The sequence below is a fragment of the Eurypyga helias genome, unplaced genomic scaffold (genome assembly GCF_000690775.1).
Source record: "Eurypyga helias isolate BGI_N326 unplaced genomic scaffold, ASM69077v1 scaffold9024, whole genome shotgun sequence".
Classification (NCBI taxonomy): Eukaryota; Metazoa; Chordata; class Aves; order Eurypygiformes; family Eurypygidae; genus Eurypyga; species Eurypyga helias.
Window position 1 is genome coordinate 13,298 of NW_010246811.1, and position 19,080 is coordinate 32,377.

Consider the following 19,080-nt stretch of genomic DNA (forward strand, 5'->3'; position numbering starts at 1 on the left):
GGTCTGGACAGACCCATAACAAGTCTCTGTGACTCAGCCATTTAAAGGATAGGTAAAGAGGAATTTAAAAAGATAATGTTTTCTAAATGTTTGTTTTTCCATTGGGATACACTCTTAATAAAACTGAAATTAATGTTTCAAGGAACATTTTGAGTGTTCCATTGAAACCTGAATTATGCTCGTTTGCTTGTATCTGCACTAATTCTCATAATAGAACAGAGAGTCTCTGTGACTCAGCCATTTAAAGGATAGGTAAAGAGGAATTTAAAAAGATAATGTTTTCTAAATGTTTGTTTTTCCATTGGGATACACTCTTAATAAAACTGAAATTAATGTTTCAAGGAACATTTTGAGTGTTCCATTGAAACCTGAATTATGCTCGTTTGCTTGTATCTGCACTAATTCTCATAATAGAACAGAGGTACCTAACTCATCTCTCTCTTTTTTTCTCCCCCTAGTTAATGGTCTCATGACGCTTGGATTTGCAGGTGAGCTTTACTTCTAAAATTCAAACTTACTTTTCTGTTTCATCCTATGATGATAATTCACTTTCATCCTATGCCTTTTCAATTAGTCAACTGTCATGCACTTTTTACAACTGGTCTTGTCCATCAGCTGTATGAACAGACAGTGTTGCAGTGTTTTGCAAAGGTCAGTCTCGATAGTGATGGTAAAATTGTAGAATTATTCATAATTTTCAATCCCTCTGGACAGGGATTTGGACAGAAACTCTTGCGTTATCAGATTGTTCCCATCAAATGACTCTATCAGAGCTTTTTCTAGAACTCGGCAAAATATTGAAGCTCTAAAGAGAGCTAACCAAAAATACCAAGGCCATGCAAAATCCATTGCAACACCCTGCTGGGAAGGGGCTGGAGTAAATTGCCAGCGCATGTGGCGTAACGGAGGAGAAACTTGCATTCTGTTTGATTTATAGGGTTATAAATCAAGCGTTAGCTGGCTGTCCAGAATACCCTGCCAGGGAAGGAAGAGTTGCCTAACTTTTGTCAAAGCATCAATGTAGGACTTAAGTTGCCAGCTACACAATTTTCATATCTGGTTTTGAATTCTGCCCAGCTTTAGTGTTCTAGCTGCAGCAAGTATAACTGTTGCAGCTGCCAGATGAATTAGCGGGGATGCTTAAATAGGCAGCGTCCATGCTCGACAAGATTACACCGCCCCTCTTTCGGAACTTTCATCATTTCTATCCCTGGTGATTAACTGGAGGTGTGATTTTTTTCTGATACGGATGAAAGCTTAGTGTCAGCCCTAGGAACTCTGACAATCCTGCGGGATGAAGGAGGTGGGGTGACGTCCCAGTAGGTCAGTCATACGCCTGGAGAGGTTTGTGGTCACTATGGTATAGCGGGCTTGGGGTCTCAGGTGCAGCGTAGGCTGTCTTGTTTGACACATGGCATCACTGAGTTGTTCCCCAGCTAAAGACTCGTCTGCGGAAGCTGGGGTTGAATTGGAAGGTGCTCCTGCCTGGGCTCCGGAAGAGCCATCTCCTTCGTGGGTGGGACACTTGAGCCTGTTTTACAATCACTCTCCCCATTTCACATACATTCTGTATATAGAAGAGTAATCAAAATAGTGGCAATTACGAAAGATAATTTAACTGGCGTATTTAACTACTTAACCAAAACAGAGTGGTTCAGCTTTACCAAAATTTTAGTCTGCTTTAGTTAGTCGGAATAGATTTTTTTCAGAATTTAAATTTTATAAGAAATTTCAAAACACTACCTTTGTATTGCCATACAGGTGTGGGCTGGATGAGCAAAACCTTTGGCTTTGTCTCTAAATATTGTGGAGGTGCTGTTAGAGATTGCAAAAGATAGAGGCTTTCTCAAGTCAAGGTTAACTCTTTCTTTGCAAGTAGCTGTCTGCTTGTAACATCATCATCAGATAATGGAAGATAATTCCTGTAGTGTGTACTAAAGGAAAAGCTTAATTGTGACTGTGGTATTTTGAGCCCTTTAACTGGTAAGATGTATGTCAGAAATTTCTGACACGCAAGTTTATTTCCAGTCACATGGTTAGTTCAAGGGGACACATCTGCATGGGCTTGAGAAGTGCTTTCTACACTGGAGTCTATGATCAGTAACTCCAGTGAGCTTTTAACTACACAGGCAAATGGGCAGTAACGAGTTAGTATGACTAGAATCACAGTAAATTAGAGAAGTGGTTGGGTAGGTTCCTCTATACAAGGTCTAAAAGATGACAACGTGTATGGTAGCCTATAACATTTGGTACTAAGTTGTCTTCAATAAATTTACATAAAAGTATATTTTATCTACAAAATTGTTTAGGAAGTTGAATGTCAGGTTTGCAACAATGCAGGTGACAAGCAGAATTAATGGGAAGGAGTCTGAGTGGTGTGTTCATGCTTCGTTTATATCAGTGCTTGATAATCATGGTGCTTTATGATTCTACCTAGGTGCACATCAACACGCTAACCTCTGCAATGAATCTCTCATGTTGGAAAAGTTGCCCGCCTGTGGAAAATCCTTCGAAGAGATGATGAAGAAAGTGGACTCTAAAAAATGGTGCAACCTGACAGAATTTATCACGTAAGAGTTAGTTTTGGTTTTGATAGTTCTACCCTTATCATGGTGCTTGTCCTTGAAAAAAAAGGGTCGCCTCAAATGCCAAGAACACCTTAATACCTACAATTCCTACTGCACGGAAAAAATTTGTGTTCCAGATAAACTGAAAACCTCATCTCTTTGGTTACCAGTTGCTGAGGGCTCAGCTGTAGCTCAGAAGACCCTGCAACTTGCACGGAAACACAGCTGTTATCTCAAAGAGTGCATAAAATAGAGCACTTTAATGAAAACTAACAGTGGGTGAATCAATACTTGCCGCTAAATAATTATTTTCTGTGAAACCGCTGAAGCAACATGCCCCCCCGCTATCCTGCTTTCCCTGTTCGTAGCAATGCAGTTCCCCCCGCCGATTTCCTTTTCTCGGTAAGATGACAGGACCTTTTGCTCACACACTGTTCCAGAAATCCGCCTCTTGCACGAAATTGCCCTATTCCAACAGAAAATAGTTCATCCCATTGAAACTGCTGCAGCTTGTTTCCTTGCCTGACAGATCCACCTGTTTTGTTTGGGTCTCCAAAATTAGTGCAGGACTGAGAGTAGTGAGGGGGTCATTATTATTTTCTTATCCCTAGTCCTGGTCTGTAGTTGTTGGAGGTGTTTAAACACCTGTCTACAGAGCTGCACACTTCAAACTGTCCTGGAGGAAACCGCAGGGCCTGTGTCATCGGAGGCACTTTTGGCCTTGCGGAGCGTCTGCTTCTTCAGAGCGCGTCAGCTCACGCATAATGCTGGGCTTTCTGAAACGCCGCGTGCCCTCCACGCCGATCGAAATCAGAGGAAACCACAAGTGTTCAGCGCTTCAGAGAACAGGACCTAAGTGAATCAGTGATGGCATGGTACGAGCCAGCCTGAAGCAGAGCTTCTTCCTGGGTTTCAAACTGTGCTGGTGCTGTTTCGGGGGCTGCTCCTGAGGTAGGGTAGCCACAAAGTCACACGCATGACAGCGTCATTTAGCCCCACATATGTTCTTCTCCAATATGACCATTGGACTTGTCTCCCACTTAATGTCAGCTCATGCGATGCGAGATTTTGTAGTTGCCTTATGCAAGAGTTTGACTAGCCAGTCACCAATAGACGCGATAGCCAAAGAAAAATTGGCTCTCCCCAACAGTGGGAAGGAACAACAGGAGGTACCCTGCCTGCAGCAATCACATTCAAATCTGACAGAGAAATGTGTGTGTAGAAAGGAAAAGAAAATCCTTGCAATGCAGGTACTGATAAATTTATTTAACAAATATCTGTACATTATGGGGAAATTTTAATGTTGCAACTCGTCTAGGTATAAGTTGTTTTACTTAAAGGACGCACTGTGATGTTGCTCCATTTGATCCTCGTTACAGTTGTATTGCAATCACAGAGTTCTTGCGTGGTGTCTTGTTCTTATCGGTAAGTGTCCTCAACTGAGGGCACTACTGGCAGCAAAGAAAGGTACCTACAGGAGGCAAAATATTAGACTCTGTTAACGCCAGCGAAGAATTGGCTTTTTGCAAGTCGTGTGCTGAAATTTCTTCAAGAGTTTAAATATTTTTGTGAAAGATTTTTCCAAGGTTTGGAGGTGACTGAAGTCTCTGGGTTCTTCTGACTTTCAATTAGAGTTAAGAATCCACCTTTCTTTTGTCCCTTTGACTACGCTTCCCCTTTGGTGTCATCGTCATTCCCTGTACCATAGTCATTCCATTTGTGTCTACCTATAGAGATTAGTTTGCTTAAAGAAATCGTTCAGGCTGAGGCTTTACTTGTTTTTCCCCATATGCAGCACCAGAAGAAGAATTGCAGCCTCTTCCAAAAAAAAAATATCACATTTTTACATAATACACATTTTTTTACAACTTCTTTCATCACTTACATTTCAAGTCCTAGTTAGGAGGAGAAAGTTTTGGGATGTAATTCCTGAATCAAGTATTAATCAAGCATTATCAGTCTGATTACGCACTTAAGGGTTCATTGCAGTGAAGGAACAGCCCATTTACATTTAAGAATTTTACTCTTCTGAGAACAGACATTGTGATTTGATGTCATGCTTTATGTAAGAAGCATATAGGCTAATTTCTTCCAGCTCATTGGAAGAACCCTAACTGAAACACTTCTTTATTTGGAGTGTTCTGGCAAATTAATGAAAATTTAATTCAGATTTTCAGTGACTTCAATTTGCCGTAACTTAATTGTACCATAAGATTTTCTGACAACTCTGTTACTTATTTCTTAACTTTATTCTTAACAAACTTGTGTTCTTTAAAAAGCATCCTTTTGATTGTTTTTAAGCAGATGAGGCTCTCCTATGTGGCAGCTGGTACTAGAAACAAATGTAGGAGTGTTACCCTCCACAGCCAATCCTGATCTTGCTGGAAATGTGCAAGGATCACATATAAACCATAAAATTTCAGGTAAAGTTTTACAGAAGTGCTGTCAGGAGAAACTTTCTCTATTAGTTTTCACATTTTTTTTCCGTGAGAAAATAAGGATACAAATCCTTTGGGTCAGATTGTCCAAAGGTATTTGAAAGCTTTAATATGATGAGGGATCAAGGTGTCATTTTAATGTATTTTATGTCATTTAGACATGCTGGGTTTCAGTGGTTCTTGCTTGGACACGGGAATGTGAAGGACAACCAGAAACACCTTCCAGGAAAGGTAAAACCTTAATAACTGGAGACATTAATTGGCAAAGAAGGGGGATGAGCTGTTCGCAGTTTTGCTGATGCATTTAGGCTATTCAGAGGGAGCCCTAAAGATGGAAATGCATCTTGGTGGTTTAGATGACAGGAAACCATGATACGTGGCAAGCAAACGAGGAGAAACTGAAGTGTGGGTGAAAACTATGGAGGGTTAACAAAAGCAAATCTACTTTTCATTCACCAGAAGTCTGGAAATTACAGAAAGCTTTTTATTCTTAATGGGCAATATTTCTGTTATTTTATATATATTTATAGTAACAGATACATTATATATTTCTCTATCTTATATAATAACATACAGATAATATTTCCTTATTACATTCCTAATATTTAGAAACTGCAGCTAAATATGTAAAATCTGCTACTGTTCACAAATCTAAGCCCATTATAAATAATTAGATTTTTTCACCATGCTGCATGCGATAGGTCTGTTTACAATGGGGTGGGAGTCGAGAGGCCAGGCATGACTAATTCCTGAATCAAGCGGCCAGATGAAGATGGAAGTACCCAGAGCTGTCTTACATGAACCTGCAAAAACATTGCTTATTGCAGTTGCACAGATTACTTTCTATTCTTAGCTAATGAAAGGGTTTTCTAAATACTTCTTATGAGACCCTGGAAACAATTTAGCTAGAACTGTCAGTCTCTAAACAAATCTCCATGTGTCTCCCAGCCCTAGCCCCTATGACTTTTAAGTCATCTCTCAACCACCTTTTTTTACCTTTTTATAAGTTAGGGTCACAGTTTTACAGCCTCGTACGATAATGCCTGAATTTCATACTTCTTGAACCCTGTGCAAGTTTTGGCAGCTTTTCTTTCAGAGAGTGGGTTCCAGTCTAGCATGGAATGTTTCACCCAGCAGTACTTTACATAGTGTAATGTACAGGCTCCCTGTTTTTCCCTCTAATGCTGGGTATTCAGTGTTTTCTTTTGCCGAAATATTTGTGTATTGCATCAACCCTCCTAGCTACCTAGCCATTCCAGGAGGATGTGCTTACAAGCTCTACATGATTTTAAGTCCTTCTCAGAGTGACTTTGTGACATACATTATTTTTTTCTGGATCTGTCATCTTGCATTCACCAATGTTAAAGTGCACATGATTCAGGTAAGCCTGCATTTGTAAGTCATCCAAACCAGTCTGTGTAATTACACCTACATCTTCCACTCCTTATTCACCGTTTACTACTCTATTTGCATACTTAGGCAGAAATTGTTTGCCGTACTTGGTTGTTTAAGATATTGGGCTAAAACTTTTGCAATTGCCCTCCATGAATGACAATTACTTTCTTATAGTTAGTTTTCAAGTTCCATCTATTTTTAATTCAAGGTTTACGGTGATTTTTAATGCTTGGGTGGTGGTTTGGGTTTTTTTCATCAAAAAGTTTAAAACAAAGTTTGATAAAACATTCAGTCCTTAAAGATGAATGAATGAAATACAGTGATGAGGAGGAAGCATGTGGTATCTGCTCACGCTGAAGTCCCAAAAGATCAATTTGAGAAATCTGTAAGAATGAGTTTTGGACTCTATATATGCATTTCTGGTCAATTGGCTGCTGTGAGAGCAAAAACTATAGAGGCCAAAAATACATATCTATATGGCATGTCACTGCAAAAAGCTTTAGTACCAATGTATACCAAAAAAAGAGACATATGTAAAATGCTTTGATTACTTAGAAAGCTTTGGTTAGTATATGATATCAAGTCTTGTTAGATTAACTTTAACCTTTACTATTAGTTAATCCTGTGTTGCATTCCTTATAGACAGTTACACTACTTTTTTTCGCAAGGGCATCCGATATTTCCATTCAAAGACAAGCCAGTGAGCTTTCCTGATTTTATTACATCATTATATCTAGAAATAAAGTATTTTCAGTGGTAGTGACAGAGCTAACGGCATTGCTCTCTGTTATTCACGTACCCTTGTTGGCATACCACCAAGCACCTCTTCTGTTCAGAAACACGTGGGCCTTCTTATTGTGGATTGGGCTTGCAGTTTTTCTGCAATAAAAATTCTTAGGCTGTAAAAGTGCAGAGATTTAAATAATCAAGGGGTCACTACTAGAGAAGTGAAGATGACTCTAACATAGATCCTTAGTCACAGGCCCCCTCCTTTCTTTGATCAAAATGTTAGGAGTTGATGCTTAACCTGCTCAGCTGTCAGAAGGAACCTGTTCTGGGCAGAAGGCACACATTGTGTGTCTGAGGTGCTGGGCAGCAGATACCAGTAAAGACCATGACCCTGTTGCCATCACACAGTCAAGTGCATCAGGAAAAAAACAAGGGCAGGATAACAGTTGATAACCTAATATCCTAAAAATAGTGCTGATATGTATTTTCCAGTGTTGGAGTCCTCTAAGCATTTCCAGAGGGGACAGACCAGCCTCAGTAACTCTTATTTGCTATTGACCTGAAATGTAAGATTTGGTTGTTATCTTGGATCTAGTCAAGCGCCATCTATTCTGGTGTAAGGCGTTCTGTTCTTTCTGCTGCAGCAATCTCACTAGTGTGTAAGGTTGCATTCCGGCTATGCTGGGAGCTCCCAGTCAATCATTCTGTGTTTGCCAGCTGAGGAATAGCTGTGAATACAGAGGCTGAGGGTCAAATAGCAATTTGCGTGTTGGAAGAGAGTTCTGACAAAGTAGCACATGTAATGCATGTAACATCTGCTCCAGAAAAAGAATTGATGGTAAAAGACTTCTTCCCGCAATTCCTACATTTCTTTTTACCTCATCACGCATTACATTACAATTCTGATTTTTCGTGAGTTTTGAATTTGAGTCCTTAGCAGAATAGGAGAGGGCAAAATTTTTCTGTAAATATATGTCTGAAGCTGATTCAGTGCAAGTATGTGCGTACCTGGTGCAATTCCCTGCTTTGCTGTGAACGTGGTCCAAGGTTTGTCTCCATACAGAACAACCATTTTATTTTCTGTACAGCCTTAGTGCAGTTTTCCCAGAACTCTTTACATCAAAAATGAATTCTGTGAACAGAAGCAATAGGCTTTGGTCCCGCTGAAGATGATGAAGGAGTCCACTTTTGTTCTCTACAGATGTTGAAGATTTGAAAAAGAAATTAAAGAAAAAATATGCATGTGACTACAGCCAAATTTGATCTAATCTTCTGGAAAAATAATTCTAAATCTGTTGCTCAGTTTTAAAGTCAATGGAAGTTTTGCCTGTTACAATTTGGCCCAACTAAGCCAAACTAATCATAAAAGTGCCTCGTTTTCAAAGAAACATAGTAAAATATTCAAGAAAAGAAAGCCAGATGACATCAAGATCAATGGGAAAACAAACTGTGGAAGAAACGTGTAACCCAAGATGAAATGATATACTCCCAGTTCCTTAAGCTCAGAGCTAATAACCTCTGCTGGCTGCGTGTGTACCTAAGAGCCCTCCAAACTGAGTCATTCTCTTGGGCAGCTGTGCAAGTTGTTTTCATCTTCCCCATTGACTGCTGCAGGAAGTCTGATGTAGATGCTGAATGCTGATTGCGTGCAGCTGCTAATGTCAAAACATCTGTCGAAGGGGAATGAATTGTGAAAACCTCAAACAAACCACTGCGTTTGTTTTACAGCTACGGTAATGAGCTAATTCATTCCCACAGTAACGTGTCTCGCAATCGGAAAGGCTCATTCTTTTCAACATTATCAGAAAAGCCTCAATTCCAGTTTTTTGCATGTGATTTCCTCTCATGAAAGATGAACTCGGGTTGCCTGGAGCTGGACCCTTGCATGGCCAGCCCAAATGTGATTTTATATCCAGAACAGTACTGATCACAGGGAGTACCACTTTTCCTCAGTTGTGTGATGTAGGGTTGTGTGTGTCTGTATTTGTGTTAAGATTTATATCCTGGTAGACAGACTAGTACATTGCATATGCTTTATCTTGGACAAAGTCAGGCTAAAATGCTGCAAATCACAAGTGTGCTCGCACAACAACTTACTGTATTGTTGCCTGGTGTCCAGGTTATCTTCTGCAGTGTTTTCACGTGATGTTCTGTACGTGTCTGAAGAGTAATTCCCTTTTCCCCCAGAAGTTTTACTGGGAAAGGGAACCAAAATTCCTTATTTAGCTTGCTGTAACCCCTCCCAGGTTTGTCAGTTAAGATTTTGTAGAAGAAAAATGTTCTTTGTCAGCTTAGTGTCTCTGTGAAGAAAGGTTGAAGAAATCTTACATGGCCTCACGTCAGCGTAATTTATTTACCATTAAGCCTTCAGTGAGGTAGAGTTGCTGCTTTTTTTAAGCTGTCAGTGAAATTCAGATAATGCTGATATTTCATCCTTTCTACCTGTGTATTTGTTTTTTTTAATACTTTTTCACATATCAGAACTTAGACTAATTTTGTATTAAAAAATCTTTCTAAAAACTTGTAGGGGGTCATGGCAGCCATGGCAAAACCAGGCTGGTAACAATTATTCCCAAGAACCTATTTTCCTTCTGTGACTCATGCCTTTCTTTTGAAAAGCAAGCAGCTTGTAAATCATTTAGGTGTGAGCAAGTAAAACAATGGAAAAGAATGTCACATTTGAGTAGTTGGGTTGCCATCACGCTGGTAGCTGACAACAGCAATTTTTCACCGCAGAAATGATAATGTTTGCCATCCGTTATTTAAAAAATTGGAAATGAAAGAACCCTACAGTTTATAAAAGTCCCACCGGCCTGCCAGATGCAGGGCTGAGCTGAAATTCTGTACATTCACCTGCTGTTTGGGATCAGCCATTCTAGCCATAGAGTTGCTGTGAAGTTAATGCAAAGGCACAGCTTTTCCCTGAATGAGGATGTATTAGAAAATCTTTAAGAGGAGCTGCATTTCAGGTGAATCTCCATTACTTTCATATGAAACACATTAGCTTTGCTTTATATTGGGTAGGTAAGAGTATGTCCTGATATAAATGAATAAAGGGGTTAGTTTGAATTCAGAGGCCAGGATTCCACATCAGGCAAGAATACGCCATCAACATGTAATTGCTTTCCTCCTGAGAGATGCAGAGGCTGAAATAATGGTTACTTAATGCAGTTATAATTCTCCTTTACTACATAGGAGATGGCAGGACAACTCATGGCTGTGAAAACGAAATCTCTATTTGATAATTCCAAATGAGGGAAGGAAAAAACTTATGGCTTTGGCCTCCCTAATATTTTTTCTCTCATTAGTGCAAAGTTAAGGCAGTGCACTCCTAAATCTGTGCCTGCTGTGGCCACCTTACATGAGGCAGAAAGGTGGTGAGAAACATTTCGTCAACATCAAATTTTTAATGAAGCATTCCAAGCATGACCTCTGATTTTAATGACTTTTAAGGACACTGGTATTTATAAATTCTGTGAAGACCTGCAGACCATTTTGCTTATGAGTGCAAAGCCATCAATCTGGGCTGCCGCATACTGTAGACATACCTATGCTACAAACTGTCAAAACCCAATCAGCTTTTCACCTGATGAGATTTCTTAGGTTTTCATTTTAGACACTGAAAAATCTTACTTTTCACAAAGAAAACCTTGCTTTGAGGAGCTGCCTTTAAACCGGTGAACAGCTTGAATGAACAGGATAAGGAGAAATTGGCCAATTTAATTTTGTGAATTAAATACACAAAATTCCAAGAGTTCAGGTTTGGTGAAGTAAAACAATGTTATTTGTTATTTATACCACCACGCATGTTGTAACTTCAGGCTACCAACGCCTCAACTACAGGATAAGGAGAAATTGGCCAATCTTTTGGGAGGCCATTGAATTAAATACACAAAATTCCAAGAGTTCAGGTTTGGTGAAGTAAAACAATGTTATTTGTTATTTATACCACCACGCATGTTGTAACTTCAGGCTACCAACGCCTCAACTCAGGGATGCCATTGCTGAGGAATGGGGAGAAGAGAAAATGGTTGGAGGTTTTTTTTTAATCAAGGATAACTGTTTCTTTCTTGTTAAACCCCTGGAGACTGGGTCCGCCATTGAGAAAAAGATGATGGCTGTATCATGCCATAATAGTCTGCTTGTGCAGCCCATTCTCCACCTCTTAAAGGTTTTTAAGAGCTCAGACTTTCCTGTTTTTCAGTTTATAGATCATTTTCAAATCTTTATGAAAGCTCTTGCCAGTGTGAGAAGAGAGAAGGATCGTCTGAGCCTGCTACTAGGTAGGAAAAAAAGAAAGACCTTTTTGTTACCCATAGGTGAAAACTCTTCACATTGTAATATCAGATTTCAGTTTTTCAAGTGCTTTTTTCAGCAAGTTGTGACATCTGTTACATTTATTTGTCATGAATCATTGTTTTCAAAAGGAGTGAAATCTAACATTTGCCAAAAGGTCACCAATGTTAATATTGATTACTGCTTCTTAAAGTCCTGAAAGAGTTGTCAGCACGGGTGAAGTTAAGGTCACCAGAAGACAGCAGTGACAATATTTTAGCAAGGGTGCTGTGAGTCAGATTGATGTGTAGTGCCGTCGGTGCATGGGGCTGATGGCTGGTAACTCACACCCGCAAGATGGGATTGGTATGTCAGTGCTCACTTTACTAAGTCAAACAGCAAATACTTGAAGATTATAAGAATATAGTAATCCTAATAAGGAAAATCACAAATAGTAATGAAAGCAATGTAGAGGGGCTGTTAGAAAGCACTCCGCTGTACAATCTCATGACTGTCAGCTGATATGCCCTTTCAACACCCTTCAGGCCCTCTTTGGGTTGTACCATGGATTTACTTTGAATTTATCTGTAAGAGAAAACAATCTTCATGGAACTTATTGTTAAAGATTATATTTCAAAATAAGCAATACATAAGTTTCTGTCTGAAGTTGCTTGGTGGTAAAAATAACATGGAATCACTGATAGACTGGTATCAATTATGCAATGCAAATATCACAGGTGATGTATTTTTAGAGGCAGTAAAAATGCAAAAGAAGGTAAATGTGTTATGAAAATGAATAGTTAATAAAAACTTCTGTGGTTCTTCTATTTTGTTTTGTGACAGTTTCTGCATTCTTGTTTTCTAAATGGATTAGGGATGATATAATAACCCAGATTGACTCAGGAGAAGCAATCCCCCAGATTTTCTTGCTTGAAGCTACATGTGGTATTAGTGCTATGGTTAACTGTTGACAGTACGATGAGGTATGAATTAATTCTACCCATTTGTTCTGTATTCAGGGTCTTGTTTCAATTACAGAGGTAGTTATATAATGATATTTTACATGAATAATTGACAAGGCATTTCTATTTATCTTTGCAAAACAGTGTATAAGTCAATGTTGGAAAGTATATCCAAGACAACAAATGCAGTGTTCTGCACGCTTAAAGACATTAGTCAACTTCTTCAGCCTATTATAATTTGCAAAAGGCATAGATGTTGCTCGTTGCATTGATAAACTTGATGGCAGCGTTTGAAATGACCGTAGTATTAACAAAAAATAATAGAGGTACAGCAGCTTTGTCAAATTAAAGATTTTTTTTCTATGATAAGATCTGAATGTGTAGGGGATGGAAAGAACAAAGGTTGCCATGGCATAGTGCATAGGTGAACGATTAAGAGCCTCCACTATGGGGCCTTTGGGACTAGGAGTTATCACTGAGGCCCTGTGTCTGACTTTTATCTGCAAGAAGGCAGCTTAAGAAGCAGAATGATCTTAAGACAGTCTATGTTATGTATCATTTATCGTGCTGCACTGTAATCTGTCATGGAGTTTTGCATTGTACTGTTACACACCTTCAATGGTGTATAGCTGTACTGTCAAAGTCATGTTGGAACATGGTTGGCTACTTGTGTAGTAGTTAAGCAAGACCTTTCTATACATGGTGCTTCCCCCATCAGGTCTTTATGCTATACCTTATTTTTTAATGCTTCTGTTCCTCTGATTCTGTGGTTAAATTTTCATCATTTTTTTTGTATCACTTGTGAACTGTCCAGGACAGATTGCAATTTTTTTTTAAAAAAGTGTTTATTATGCAAAACCGCAAAAATAGTATCTTCATTAACTAGTAGTTGACATAATCTGCAATTTAATATTTGTAATTAGTCACCTGATTTTTGACACCCATTATTTGTATTCTGCTTGGAGCAGAAAATAATTACCACTCTCCTCCCAAAGCAAGTGGATTTTGTAATTACAAGAATTTTATTGGTGTATATAAACCCTTTTTTCCTTAAATAAGCAAAAAAAAAAAAAAAGATTACATTCTTGGCATGCTCATAAAAATTAAATAAGGAAAGGTATGGAAATGATAATGGAAAGTTCAACTTAGAAGCAGATTAGTTGTTGTTTTATTTATTTCTCAGTCTCTGCACATGCTGCAGTGGGTGAATCTCACAGTGTAAGCCTGGTTACCCATAATTTCTATTTCACAGCCAGATATCGTCAGATTTTTTCCTCCCCTGATTCCACTTTAAGAAACAATGCTGTGGTGTTATAAAAGTCTTGTGCTACTTTGGCCTAGGGGGAATCAAATAACATCTTCAACTCGGCAGATGACGCTTTAATAGCCTTTTAAAAACGGAATCCGTAGCAGTTGTTTGTAGATGTAAGCTGGAATGAATGAGGAGGGCTCTTCTGTTATTTCTTTCCCTCTGAGTTTTTTGCCTGCTGATGAAAAAAATGACCGTGTTCCCAGGTGCCTGTTGTGAACAGTGTCCCGGAGGCGTGGCTGCGTAGCGCTGATCTGGACTAGAGCCACGTTTTCTCCGCTTGCATGTCAGATTGGTTCATGTAGATGGAAAGAACAGCCTTGAGCTGCTGAGCTGATGCAGTGAGTGTGCTGGGGGTGACTAGCTCCGAGCAGCTCTGGACTGGGGACTGGCTCTTCCCTCCTGACCCCAGCTCCTCCCCAGGTGTTGGAGGTTTGGACTGAAGCTGAGTGATCATTTCGTTCTGGAAGCAGTGGTGGAATAATGGTTTTAGCACGGTGTTGAAACATTTTGAGAAAAGTCATGTCAAATAAGCCATTATTCACGGCAGACTTAGCAAGGTGAATGAACAAAGCGGCTTATGTGTTTGGGAGAAAGCAGACTTGCCTCAGCAGGTGACTGATGCTAATGACTAGCCTGAATACCTGCCTGCACCACGTGCATTTGCAGTTGGGCTGACTGGAGGGAAGATGGTGCAAACCAGTGGTGATGGCAATACTTTTGGGAAGGGGTTGAATGTAGGCAGATACAAGGATAGCAGCTTTCTCCATTGCTGACAGGGGTATATTTGAGTGTAATTCTTGACTAGCTTGGGGGTTTTTTGTGATGCTTTTTTTTTTGCTACAGAGAATAAGTTTGGGATTCATCTGTTCAACGTACTAGTTGTCCTGGACTCCTTTCCTAGTCAGTGGAAACTTAAGGAAGTTGTCTTAAAAGAGATCATACAAACCATAGTTGAGGTCCATAGCTGAGACCACTCCCCATCCCTGGGAGTCGTCAAGGCCAGGCTGGATGAGCAACCTGGTCTATGGAAGGTGTCTCTGCCCGGGGCAGGGGAGTTGGAACTAGATGATCTTTAAGGTCCCTTCCAACCCAAACCATTCCATGATTCTATGATTCTATCATACTGCACAATTATTCCTATACCTCCACTGACTGTAAAGGCAGCCTAGTTTCTAAGCATGCAGAAGTTTGCTTTGAAATCTAACCTAACAAGAAATAGTGGGAATGCACCTTCAGATGGTGTTATTAGCTTCTCAGGGCTCACATCTTATTCATGCTTGGCCTTTGAAGGAGGAGATGTGCTAGAAAATGCTAATAGGTTTTCTTAATGAGACTGAAGGGAGAGGCAAATGGGCTGATAGGAAAGAAAAAATACCAGATCTTAGTCTGGTTTTGCCTTTACCTTGACATATTGTGAAATAATCTGAATTGGATAGAAAAATACCTGACTGGAATAAAGAAAAAGCAGACGAAGCAGCAAAAGATTATACACCTGGGATTATCAACACTGGGAATTATTTACTTGAAATCCAAAGGTGGTCTGATCATTTGAGTCTGAATTTTGGAGTACTTCCTGCTTCCCATCACATGTTCTAGTACAAGGATTAAAGTTTTGGATGTGAAATTTGAAACACTGATGGGTATAGCGACATAAAAACATGTGATGTATTTGAATGTCTGCCTCAGATGCAGTTTCCTATCATTAGGAGGCCAAGAAGATGAAGGGCTTTCACTAGTTTACCAATTTGGCAAAAAGTCAGAAACTTGATCCCTAAGTAAGAAATTTTAGTTTATATTTCCCTTACAGAAACAGAAGCCTGATTTGTTTGACTATAAGGGGCAGGTATGTAATGATTCAGGTTTAATTTCAGAACTGCACCTCATTTTTTTAACCTTTCTCCTGTCTTCAGGTTCCTGTACTTTAAATATGATAAGGATCTTGTGCATATATGCTTTTGGAAAGTTAAAAAGTTTTTTCTAAAGAAAATGCTCAGAATTCAGATACTACTTTGAACCAGAGTGGAGGATTTCTGTTAAAGATATCATGGGTTAACCCTGGTGGGCTGCTAGGCACCGCACAGCTGCTTGCTCACGTTTACCCCCCTCCACCCCAGTGGGACAGGGAAGGAGAAAAGGAAAAATAAAAGCCAGAAAACATGGGGGTCAAGATAAAACAAATAAAAATTTAAATTGTATAAAAAATTACAGATGAATAGAAAGAGAGAAGGAAAAAGAACAATACAAGTGATGCAAAGGCAGTCACTCACTGCTTCCTGTGGGTTAACCAATGCCCAGGCAGTTCCCAAATAGATGGCTAACCTCTCTAAAACTCCACTCTCTTCCCGTTTGTTGCTGAGCATGATGCATTATGGTATGGAATATCTCTTTGGTTAGTACGGATCGTCTGCCTGGTTCTGTCCTCTCCCAGCCTATTACACACCCACCAATCCTTGGGAGGGTAGAGTGAGAAACAGAGGCAGCCTGGATGCTGTGCAAGCACTGTTCAGCAGAGGATGGAGCATTAGTGTGTTATTAGTGCTATTTTGGTCAAAATTCTAAAACACAGCACCATATGAGCTGCTCTGAAGAAAATGAACTCTATCCTAGCCAGGCCTCATACAAGGGCCTCCACCCCTTATTCCATACCATTTACATGACCCACTACATCCTCATTAACCACCAGCCCCTCCTTTCCATCCTTTGATTTATACACTGGTATGTTCCCTTAGCCTACGGGTCATCCCTGTGTAATGTCCATAACATGTCCAATGAGTTAATTTAGTCCATGACTTGGGTTCTCTCTGTTATGGTGGTTGCTCAGAGCAGGAGAGTCATGTTGTGTTGAGCTACTGGATACCGAAATCAGCTCAGATGAAGGCGCTGCTGCGCTTGTTCAGCTTTTGCAAGGCTTTCTCTGTTGCTCTAGGTAAATCCTGCTGTGATTCTTTCTAAAATGGCCAACTTAAATCATGGGTTATTTTGTTCCAAGGTTGAATCTCCCTGAGGTACACATGAGCCAGGCCCCAACACATCTTTAGAAGTCTCTGTGTTGTGTAGAAAGTGTTGCCAAGCTTTCCCTAGACAACAGGAACATGAGACTCTAAGGCGTAGTGGACAGGATGTTTGCTGGGTGCTGGAAACACGGAGTTATTTGGAAGCCCTGTCCAAAGTGCAGATGTTAAAAGCTCAGGATTAAGGGACCAGGCACACTGATGTAGCCACTCAACATTTCATGGGTCTTGGAAATCAAACTAGAAAGGGGAAGATAAGCAACCATATTAAACTATCGCTTTGGAAGCAAAACCTTTGTGGTTCTTTGCAGATTCTGACTCTGATTTTTAGATTTCTTGCAGGGCTGCATTGCAGATGTGTGTGAGGGTCTGAAATGTGTCATTGTCTGGAGGATCTGTTCAACTTTAGAAGAAAAAGAACCTAAAGTGGATGCAACTCCTCAGCCTTTGAGATGTGAATACTTAGGAAACTGCTGAAACAGGCAGTAACTTGAGTGCCTTTCTAAAGCAACTCTTGATTTGCTCTTTTCTTCTCTGAAGAGGGGACTGCATCCCTCACTTTTTGCTTAAGGAAGAGTGCTGTCTGTGTAGCTGCCCTGATGGTACCACTGCTTACAAGGTCTCTGGAAGCAGACTGGGAAATGTGCCTATTAGAGGTCAAGACTGGTGGCAGCCTGGGCTGCAGTGATCATGCTCTGGTGGAATTCACACTCATAAGGGATATGGCTGGATGAAATGTAGAGTCAGGACCCTGAATTCCAGGAGAGCAAACTTTCAGTTGTTTAAGGAATTGGTGGGTGGGAGCCCCTGGGAATCTGCCCTCAGGGAGAAAGGAGCAGAACAGAGCTGGCAGCTCTTTAAGGCCTTTTTAAATTTTTTTTTTTAGCACAAGGGCTTCAATTCCTACGTGTAAGAAACCAGGCAAAGAAGCCATGAGACCAGCATGGCTAAGTAAGGAACTACTGGTTGAACAAAAGCCTAAGAATTCCACAGGCAGTGGAATCAGAGATGTGTATTCTGGCAAGAATACAGGGATGCTGCCCAGAGGTGTAGGGATGTGATCCGGAAAGCTAAAGCACATCTGGAGCTGAATTTGGCAGAAATATGAAGAATAATAAAGGCTACAAGTATGTTGGTGAGAAAAGGAAGAGCAAAGAAAATACAGACACAAACACACGCACACTGCGATAAGACAGAAAACTGATGACAACTGACATGGACCTATTTTGTCTTTCATCGTTAGCGGGACATTAATCATCACTGGAAGCAGCCTATATCCCTGTACAAATTAGAAGGTCATGTAGATCATGTGAACAAAAAAGCTGTTTTCTTGCAGCAGTCCCTTCAGCTCTCTGAAGGAGGTTTGGTTTCCTGGCAGAAGAGCTCCTCTTTTAGGTCTTGCCAAGTGGAAATGTGTTACTCCATGAAAAGTATTCAGTGGTTGGAGACTGATAGATGTTTAGTGAGAGAACAGGCTTCTGGAGCAATTCTGTTCCTTGTAACTTGTTCTGTGTGTTGGCTGTTCCCCTTAGGGATGTACCCAACAGAACTGCAGTATGCGATACCTCGAATAAAATAACAGCTCTATGCAATGTCCTTGCTGCTAAACTCAGTGTATTGCTTGCATACACTGAAGATATATGCTACTGATAAGATTTTCCCATTCTAGGGACAGCAGAATACAGCTAGATCATTATGTTTTTGAGAACTGTCCCTATGAAATCTTTCTTTTCCTGAAAAACCATGTTATGTCACAGGGGTTTGGAAATATTTAGTGTTTTTACCAAATTTAGCATTCAGACCTATTCTGCTTCAGAGTAACACTATAAAATGAATTAATTAGGCTGATTTTTGGGGGAAGTGTGTTGTTTATTTTTCTTAAAGAAGAATCACAGTATTGAATTGTTCAGTATAATGCCCTTGTATCGAGATAAACACCCTCACATGGGATGTTTAATACAATTAAATTCTCTGAGCCTCTGAGCTGTCTTCTGCTTTTGTACCATTTCTGCTTTCCACACGCTGTTGGGTTTTTTTTTCACTACTGACTGTCTGAAAGCAAATACATTTTTATGCACAGAAAGTCCACAGCTGCCTGTGGTAAAGAGCAGTGCTGAGTGGGAAACAAGTGGCAAACGTAAGAGTTAAGTTTGTGGTTGGGGTGGTGGTATTTGAGGGTGCAGTGCCACCAGCCAGTTTGTAAACCTGAGACAATGGAGGTTTTCTGCACACAGATAGTGCTTTGTGTGGTCAGAGTACTCCAGGAAAGAAAACAACTATTTCGTAACAATAAGAACTGACAATGTAGCTTTCATGGACATTGTTCAGGGTCCTCTAATTTTGCTGTCCCTGACTCTGCTTACTTGAAGGAACACGTCTACCCCTCTTTCC

At 40.1% G+C, this 19,080-nt stretch overlaps 1 protein-coding gene across 1 annotated transcript in view; it reads left to right on the forward strand.

Moving 5' to 3' along the window:
* Positions 1-464: 464 nt before the first annotated feature.
* Positions 465-19,080, forward strand: part of RAMP3 (receptor (G protein-coupled) activity modifying protein 3) — a 27,788-nt gene continuing 9,172 nt past the window's right edge. Inside the window, exons 1-2 of the mRNA XM_010150541.1 lie at positions 465-488; positions 2,438-2,570. Coding sequence (XP_010148843.1) covers positions 470-488; positions 2,438-2,570 — 152 coding nt within the window. The 5' untranslated portion in view covers positions 465-469. The remainder of the gene's footprint in view (positions 489-2,437; positions 2,571-19,080) is intronic.